Source organism: Haplochromis burtoni, unplaced genomic scaffold (assembly GCF_018398535.1).
Source record: "Haplochromis burtoni strain Fernald_Lab_line unplaced genomic scaffold, NCSU_Asbu1 Contig_7, whole genome shotgun sequence".
Lineage (NCBI taxonomy): Eukaryota > Metazoa > Chordata > Actinopteri > Cichliformes > Cichlidae > Haplochromis > Haplochromis burtoni.
This window is the reverse complement of record NW_024582368.1, coordinates 560,814-570,200: the sequence shown is the minus strand read 5'-3', so window position 1 is coordinate 570,200 and position 9,387 is coordinate 560,814. Positions and strand designations below refer to the sequence as shown.

The 9,387-nt window shown below is 40.9% G+C and overlaps 1 protein-coding gene across 2 annotated transcripts in view; it reads right to left on the bottom strand.

Moving 5' to 3' along the window:
• Positions 1-4,685: 4,685 nt before the first annotated feature.
• Positions 4,686-9,387, bottom strand: part of zgc:171482 (zinc finger protein) — a 58,021-nt gene continuing 53,319 nt past the window's right edge. For both annotated transcript variants that reach the window (XM_042224650.1, XM_005913906.3), the window contains one exon: positions 4,686-5,668. In XM_042224650.1, the coding sequence (XP_042080584.1) occupies positions 5,647-5,668 (22 nt within the window). In that variant the 3' untranslated portion in view covers positions 4,686-5,646. The remainder of the gene's footprint in view (positions 5,669-9,387) is intronic.

The following is a 9,387-nucleotide window of genomic DNA, read 5'->3' as shown; positions in this document are numbered from 1 at the left end:
AAACTATTTTGGGAACCAAACTTTAAGGCTGTTTGTTTCCCTTCGACTCGTTTTCATACAAAACCTTCCAGCATTTTCTGCTTTTATTCCAAACACACACACAAATGACAAACACACAGTGTTCAGTCCCCAGCCATGAATTTTTTCCCTTTTCACATGCTTCCTACTTTAATAATGAGCCGTCACCATGGTGAACATACAGGTATAACAGCTTGTGTATTTATAAGAGCCTCCAGCAGTCTGGCAGGAATAAGGACATCAGCTAAATCTGCATGATATGTTGATCTGTAGATTGGTTATGGTTGGTGGAATTTATCGCCATGAAGTAAAAGCTGATATTTCAGCAGATACCATTTTGCAAGAACATGGTTTAATTCCTGAAAAACAAATAAATAAATAATAAAGAAACACTAATGATAGTAAACTATCCCACTAGGAATGAATAAAATCTTTAATTAGTTCTTGAATTTTTCTACTTTTCTAAACCTCTATGAATTTAGTAGAATCATTATCAATGTGACTATTAATATAGAAATTCTTTTCAGAGTCAGATTTTGCAGTATAAGGAATAATGCCTTTGACCCACAATTTCAACTACAATTATTTCTGTGTATAAAACGACAGAGCACCTTTGTCTTTGTCTCATGTGCTGTATTATAATTTGTCTAAGGAGCATATAAAAAAGTCAGTTTGGAGAAGGAAGTGGCAAAGAAAGTGATGAGATTTGTCGATAAACTAAATCATTTAGATCTGTCACTCAGGCCCTATAGACCACAGGCAACTATCTGTCGCTAAGGAAAAGTGTGTATTCCCCAATTTGTTGGTGAGTGGTTGCTGGCTGTCTGTGAAATCGATTGCTAAAGCCCCAATCAACAGCCCTGGAGACTGGTTAGTGACCAGTTAGCCTAGCAAGCTTTGAATCCTATGGAAAAATGTGAATTCCCTGACCGGATCTCAGGTTGCTCCTGGAAGTCACTAGGCAAAACTGGTTATGAAGACTTATATAGTGCTGCATCGAAAACTTACTTGCAATGGTAGGTGGTCCTTGCAATTGGTTTGATCAGCAGTAGGCTGTAGTGTGGAAATATTGCCTGTTGGTCTACAACCAAGCACTAACTGCTCTCCCAGTGAAAGTGTGACGCTCTTTGAAAAAGCTGCAGATTTTGAAAGGTGTTGATTGCAAGGCTACGGTACAACTTTCACTTTGAAGGTGAAAGGTCTATTAACAGTTTGTGTCATGCTTTCAAATTTCAAAGAGTGTTTGCAGACAACACAAGTCTCCATGGTTGACCGGAGCAATGTGCCAGCAACCAAAGCAATCACAAGGAGGTTTTTTCAGTGATGTGTGCGTTTTGCAACAGATTTCAGCTAGTTACAGCAGGCAACCACTCCCCAGCTGGTTGGGGAATACAGTTTTCCCTGGCAACTGGGTTGCCAACCAGTTTCCAGGGCTGTCTGACTGAGGTCTTATTTGTTACTGCAAATTGTGAAGTTGAGCAGTGTGATAACAGATGAATGCTTAAGTAAGAGGACATTTCAGACGTATTCATGGTGGCACACACAGTCAGAAAAAGGAATACACACTTGTGGTTTTTGCAAGAGAAAATAGATGTACTGTAGGTACCATTGTATTCATCATCGTGTGTTTACAAATGTGCTCAGGCTGCATAGCTCACAGCAAGGCTTCCACAGTTGATAGATTCACAGACACCCACCCGCAAGCATCATATCACACAGTTCCTACCCATAGATACATCTCTGTCATATATTATGTAACATCTGCTAAAATATGTGACTCATGGCGCAGTCATCATCTGCACAGACTGTGATATCGTCACACACAGACATCACTCCTATTGTGAATACACTAGTGTTTGAAAGAATGAAGTCAGTGTAAATAGTCATCAGAACAGTCATGATGCACATCGACAAGCAAGAAACAGACTTCTTGTTTTTGTGGTTTTGTTATGGTATAAAAATATCCAGCGGTTTGTAGTCCCACTTTGTTGTTTTGGCAGCTTTAGGAATCCACTGGCATTTCAGATGTTTCTCTGCAGGGACTGTCTTTATAGCGACTGCAGTTTTCCTCACGAAAATGACGGCTATCAGAATCCCTCTAAATGAATGTGATGACTCACTGGCTTCCAAACACAGAGTTTTGGTCCATCATCGCCGACTCTTTGAGTCACCATTACTTTATTTTCACTTATGTTTATCTATGAAAAACATGACCCAACAAAAGACTCTCATCCCAGTGCCAACATATTTGTATTTTTCAATAATATAAGAAACATTTCGCTTATCATCTGTGGCTCAGTGGAGATAAACACTATGAATACAAAAATCCTGTACTACTAAAAACACGAACTTCACCTGTCGCTACTGCTTTATTTACACAAACCGCTTTTTTTGCTTTGTTGAACTATTTCACTTCAAACCCACATTGTATGGTTGTTACTATTAGCACGATTGCATAAAAACCATATATCTCAACCATATATCTGCAGAAGAAAAATAGTTTCTAATCAAGTAATATGTAGTTCACTCTCTTCACCGCGAAATAAGCAAAATAGAAAAGCAACAACCTTTTAATGCGTTTACAGATGACCAACAAGAACAAACAGAGGGTAGCTTTGCATTGACTGCTGTATTTCTCAGTCTTTTCCCCTGCTCATAGCCAATGTGATGTGCCAGCATGGGAAAGTGGAGCACGTCTTCTTGTGGTGCTACAGACCATTGTTGAAATACACTTTTCAGCCTGAAGACACTTACGAATGAGGTTGTTGTGCAGTGGTTACTGGACTAATATCTAAAAAGGCTCTCCTCTTTATTTTTTTGATGAATTGGTAAGATGTTGAGATGAAGGCAGTTCAGCACTAAAAGGTGATTTCTTTGTTCAGGTACAAGCATGTGCATTAATTCATTACCTAGCTATCACTACAAAGCAGCGCTATTACCAAAATGCGCGAGAAGTAGGTTTCAAGAAGGCAAGTGAATGCAATGTTCTACACTTTGCATGCATTGAATTACACCCCAGTTGTATTGTACAGTGGCTGCTACATAAGTGTGAAGTTTCTTTATTCTGGCAGTAACAGAAAAATAAAAAACATATCTACAGTGGGGCAAAAAAGTATTTAGTCAGCCACCGATTGTGCAAGTTCCCCCACCTAAAATGATGACAGAGGTCAGTAATTTGCACCAGAGGTACACTTCAACTGTGAGAGACAGAATGTGAAAAAAAAAAATCCATGAATCCACATGGTAGGATTTGTAAAGAATTTATTCGTAAATCAGGGTGGAAAATAAGTATTTGGTCAATAACAAAAATACAACTCAATACTTTGTAACATAACCTTTGTTGGCAATAACAGAGGTCAAACGTTTACTATAGGTCTTTACCAGGTTTGCACACACAGTAGCTGGTATTTTGGCCCATTCCTCCATGCAGATCTTCTCGAGAGCAGTGATGTTTTGGGGCTGTCGCCGAGCAACACGGACTTTCAACTCCCGCCACAGATTTTCTATGGGGTTGAGGTCTGGAGACTGGCTAGGCCACTCCAGGACTTTCAAATGCTTCTTACGGAGCCACTCCTTTGTTGCCCGGGCGGTGTGTTTTGGATCATTGTCATGTTGGAAGACCCAGCCTCGTTTCATCTTCAAAGTTCTCACTGATGGAAGGAGGTTTTGGCTCAAAATCTCACGATACATGGCCCCATTCATTCTGTCCTTAACACGGATCAGTTGTCCTGTCCCCTTGGCAGAAAAACAGCCCCATAGCATGATGTTTCCACCCCCATGCTTCACAGTAGGTATGGTGTTCTTGGGATGCAACTCAGTATTCTTCTTCCTCCAAACACGACGAGTTGAGTTTATACCAAAAAGTTCTACTTTGGTTTCATCTGACCACATGACATTCTCCCAATCCTCTGCTGTATCATCCATGTGCTCTCTGGCAAACTTCAGACGGGCCTGGACATGCACTGGCTTCAGCAGCGGAACACGTCTGGCACTGCGGGATTTGATTCCCTGCCGTTGTAGTGTGTTACTGATGGTGACCTTTGTTACTTTGGTCCCAGCTCTCTGCAGGTCATTCACCAGGTCCCCCCGTGTGGTTCTGGGATCTTTGCTCACCGTTCTCATGATCATTTTGACCCCACGGGATGAGATCTTGCGTGGAGCCCCAGATCGAGGGAGATTATCAGTGGTCTTGTATGTCTTCCATTTTCTGATGATTGCTCCCACAGTTGATTTTTTCACACCAAGCTGCTTGCCTATTGTAGATTCACTCTTCCCAGTCTGGTGCAGGTCTACAATACTTTTCCTGGTGTCCTTCGAAAGCTCTTTGGTCTTGGCCATGGCGGAGTTTGGAGTCTGACTGTTTGAGGCTGTGGACAGGTGTCTTTTATACAGATGATGAGTTCAAACAGGTGCCATTCATACAGGTAACGAGTGGGGGACAGAAAAGCTTCTTACAGAAGACGTTACAGGTCTGTGAGAGCCAGAGATTTTCCTTGTTTGAGGTGACCAAATACTTATTTTCCACCCTAATTTACGAATAAATTCTTTACAAATCCTACCATGTGATTCATGGATTTTTTTTTCACATTCTGTCTCTCACAGTTGAAGTGTACCTCTGGTGCAAATTACTGACCTCTGTCATCATTTTAAGTGGGGGAACTTGCACAATCGGTGGCTGACTAAATACTTTTTTGCCCCACTGTACATGTTGCCCTTCTCAGAAAGATTTTTTTTATCACCTCCAGACTGCATCTGACATCAGTATTTAGTGCTATGGGAATGTTTTGAGCAGTAAATGATTCACAGAGTTGCACAGACCCTCTTCAGAGCAGAAGTTCAATAGTTTCTTTGCTACTTTTCTCTCCCTTTTAATCTTCAGGTTTTGATTATTTTGGCATATGTGAAAATGGGTTTCAAAGTGGCACATCCGCAATTGGTAGACAACACTAGATTCAAACCAACAGCTTTTTGAAGTTATGGAAATTCATGCAATCTGCAATGGCTGAGGTCATTGGGAAGTTTCTTGTCCTTGAAAGTCTGGGCCTGAGTAGGTCTCAAGTGGTCTGAAAGTGAGCCGCGCTCACGGCACCGTCAGCATCACTGCATATTAAATACACGTTGAAACACAAGATTCTGGTCAGACTTGGTTCACGGTCAGAGCACTTGGGGGCGGGGGACTGCTAGTTACATGGTTACTGTAACTGCTGTTCTGTGACGATCATTGTCATGGTTTTCACCACTCCGAGCAATGCGCTGACATCATTTCAATTTCAGGATTGTGGTTCACACTGGAATTACATGGCAATACGCAGCCGCAGGTCTTCTGACGGCCGCCGGTGTTTAGAGCTCGTTGAAGGTGCTGAATAGATCTCAAAGATATATTATTTTTTGATCAAAGATAGAAATTAACACACTCACAATGACCCACGCACTCGTACTGCAGATGTGTGCATAAGTGCCTATGACACACATATAGGCTATATACACAAACACACGCATACTGAAGTTGCACTGCACGACTTTCGCATACTCTCGCATACTAAGACAAGTCCTCTTTTCGGAAGTTGTTTATTCCAATAATCTCTGTCTTCATCACTTCTTCTTTCCAGAGTGGCCTGTCTCTCTGACTTACTGCTGGTGTTGCTTCAGGCTGAAAACAAAACACAGAAAAGAATTTGTTAGTCGTGTTCTGTCTCTGACATAGGCAGATCCGACAAGACAGGGCTCTTTAACCACAGGGAATATCAAGCCCATGGGGCGAAAGATATTTTAGTGTCTGATATGTTTGGTCCCGTGGAAGCAATTTAATTTACCTGTAAATCCGCGTCTCATGCCGTTTTTCATATAGCGCAGTCGTCATTTGTAATATAACGAGACATTGTAACCTTGCATTGCTGTTATTATATCGTATTATCTGCTGCACTGAAAAGAATTCCCTTTTACCGGGAGTGACAGCTCGACTTTATGTAAAGCATTAACCAATAATCCGGTTTCACAATCTTCTCATAATTACAGCAGCCTTCTATCTGGCTATACTCCAAATTGAAACAAAGAGGAAAGATACGAGCATAAACCCTCATGTTTAAGGTGCGGTAATTACTGTGGATTTAGCCTTTATCTTGAACCGCTGATTGTTTTTCACGATGACGGCTGCTGCGGCTGCATTCTGCGGCTTTATCGCCACGAAACAAAGCAAGTGTGGCGGCAAACATGCCGCATTTAATTAAAACAAGGAGATAAATCGGATTGAAGATCACGCCACGCAACACACACCTAACTGAGTAGGCATTTTTAGGGCAGGGTGTTCAAAGGACTCGATTCTTGAGAAATCCCACAGCTGATATTGAGAAAATGAAATGAGTGCTTGGTATTTCACTTTTCTAAATGTCATAGCAGAAATCTCAACAATAATGCGCAACACTTCCTTCATCTCGGCAACGCTGTTGTGTAATTGTTTCTCACGTCAGTTTGAGGTGCCTTTTAACTTTCATGATGCTGTTTTGAGAGATTTTCTCTCCAGTATGAGCTAAACTTCCACAAACTGAGATAAAAGTCAAGTGAAAATGAGATGTTTGGCTTCATACGTCTGTATCAGTCTGAGTCTGACAACGTGTCCCCCGAAAACCACAACAAATTCCACCACTTTCAGCTCAGTCCTTGTTAAACTGTCATTCCTGTCCTAATTGGGCTGTTGTCCCCACCCACCCAGCATCTCCTCCGCTCACACAGAAACACACACACACACGTTGCCAGCTGAAATGGAGTGAGAGAAAGAGAGAGGATTCATGGGCACCATAGCTGTCAGCACCTATTCCGGTAATGGCTGTTAAAACAGTGGCCTCTACACCCTGTCTGGTCTGTCAGGACTCATCTAGCACGTTAGATTCTCTGAAGAGTGGAGGGCACGACTCTGGTAGCTTGTATTGTTCTCTCTGAGGGGACAGGTAGCAGCAAGGAGGGGCGGGAGGGCAACAAGGTGGGAGGGGCAGAGCGAAAACACTGTGGGGTAGAAGAAGGGGTCAAAGAAAGTCAACAGAATGATGTAAGCTGATAGAAAAAAAGGGCCTGAATCCAAATTCTTTGTACATTCTACATAAATATGTAAACATCATACACAAAAGGTGTTATTGATACACAAAGTAATTATCTAAACAAATAATTTTATCCAGAGATTTTTGTTTTGACCATTCTACAAATCCCAATACAAGCACTTGGGACACTGAACAAAACAAAATGCAGCCGTTTAAATACAGCATAAACAATTTATTCTGAATAAATAAATAATACCCATTTTGAATTTGATGGCAGGAACACGTCTCAAAGGACCATGCTCACCGCTGTGTAGCATCCCTTCTTCATTTAACATCAGGTTTACAGTTTACGGTTGATTCTAATTAGTTTACATTTATTGATTCTTGCGACCACTCAGATGTGGACTGATATTTATCCAAGCAATCTTCATATTTTAGGAGGTTCCATCAGCATATGTTTGACATTCTTTCTTGATCCAGAGCATTATTACCGTTAATGATGACAATGTTTATCTGGCTGATGATACATCACAGGTTACAGGTTATTTTAATGTGTCAAGTACAGAAAGACAGTGATACGTTTTATTGTTGGTTGGCTGCATTGCACAAACTAATGAGAATCACAATTCATTAAAAAGTCAAATCCAGTACAAATGCCATTTTGCTAACATCTGACCAATCATTCTGTGGAGGGACGAACAAACTCACCTTGCTATCGCATAAGTTCATTGGTTGTTAGCTTCAGCCTCAGGTAGTTGGCTAAACGACAAAGCTACCAGATTTTTTTTTAAATCTTTGTGTTAAATAAATCATTAGACTGGTACAGTTAAGCGGACGATGTTTTTTTTCTTCACTAGCAGGAAGACTCAGGTGTTTTACAATTTACAACCTGTCAGCAGGTACACCTTTTAACTCCATCAACAGTGACAGGCTCCACCTGGTGGCACAAATATGTACTACAGCAAATCCACAATAAATTTCCACCCCATGTCCTTCAGCTTTTACAGTTGGTTTTCATATGAACGCACAATAATATTGCTAGCACCATGTTCAGTGATGCACAAGGTCAAAACATCCTATTTCACAGTTTTCTTGTGGTTGCCATGTGAAGGGCATGTCTCCAGTTGTTTAATAATGCAATATGGAGTGCAGCCTTTAAAAAAAAAAAAAAGAAATTTAAAAAATGTGTGCATGCAGTGCGCAAAGCCGTGCCAAACGTTTCACAATCACTTCAAAGGGAAGTCATGCCTGTACAAAAAATAATTAATACACACTATAGCATGTTTGAGCAATTCTATCACATCTTATGGTGAGAGAGGTACATATATATTTTTTACTCAAGGAGCTTTTTCCCCTGATGCTTGAAAGCCAGTGGCATACTTTATTTATTTATTTCTTGTAAGTATAAAGCAATTTCATAAAGGGCAGTGTAATAACCGATTCAGGGAGCTTTATTTTCCATAAAATAATTAAGTAAAGTAAAGGCTGTGAATGGTTTCTAGGATTTATATTATGGTTTGAAATTTTCCCTGGGTAAATGTGAGGGAATTGTAATTGTGTTTAAATTCAGGTCTGTATGTTATGTTTGCTCAATAATATGTTTGAACTTGCAGGTCTCAGCTTCCATTAATTACCAGGTTATTTATCATATTGTTTCTATAGAGCAACATGGTCGAGGGATCTGCTGAGTGTGTAGTGAATACACAAACACCCAACATGTTCCTCCCTTTTGCATAATGCCTTCAACTTTTACATTGAGTGCTTTTGACATAGTAAATTTGTAAGCGCTTTTCTGTTTCTTTTTAACGTTTACCTAACAAAAAAATATTTATTATGATTGAATCAATTTTATCCAGTCAAGAAAACATTTTAGTGGTGATGACTATCCTTGAAAAAAGCCCTGCCATACTTTTATTAGTCCAGTGTATGAGCAAGGTGTTACACGGTGAGGAATAGAACGATGAAGGCTGGAAAGATGACAGAGCCAAGAAAAGCAGCAGGACACTAGAAGGTGAAGCTGGGGAAGGGGTACAAATAAAGGTCACGGTCTGTGAGTGGATGGGGTCGTTAATAAATAGACTAATCCAATAATCTCTCCCAGGGCCACACATGTGGGATGTAAGATATATGGGGATGAGAATGTGTGTGCGAAAGAGGGCAGAAGCAGTGCACGAGCCTGGGTGTCCGAGGGAGGTGTTGGTGAGGATGTGAAGGTCACCTTGGCACGCTTTGGATGCGTGTGTGTGTTTTTGCATGTCAGGTATACAGTTCAGCAGTGGCAGTTGCAAAGGGAGCAGCGATGTGAGTCATGGTTCACGCATGATCCGGCTAACCCCAT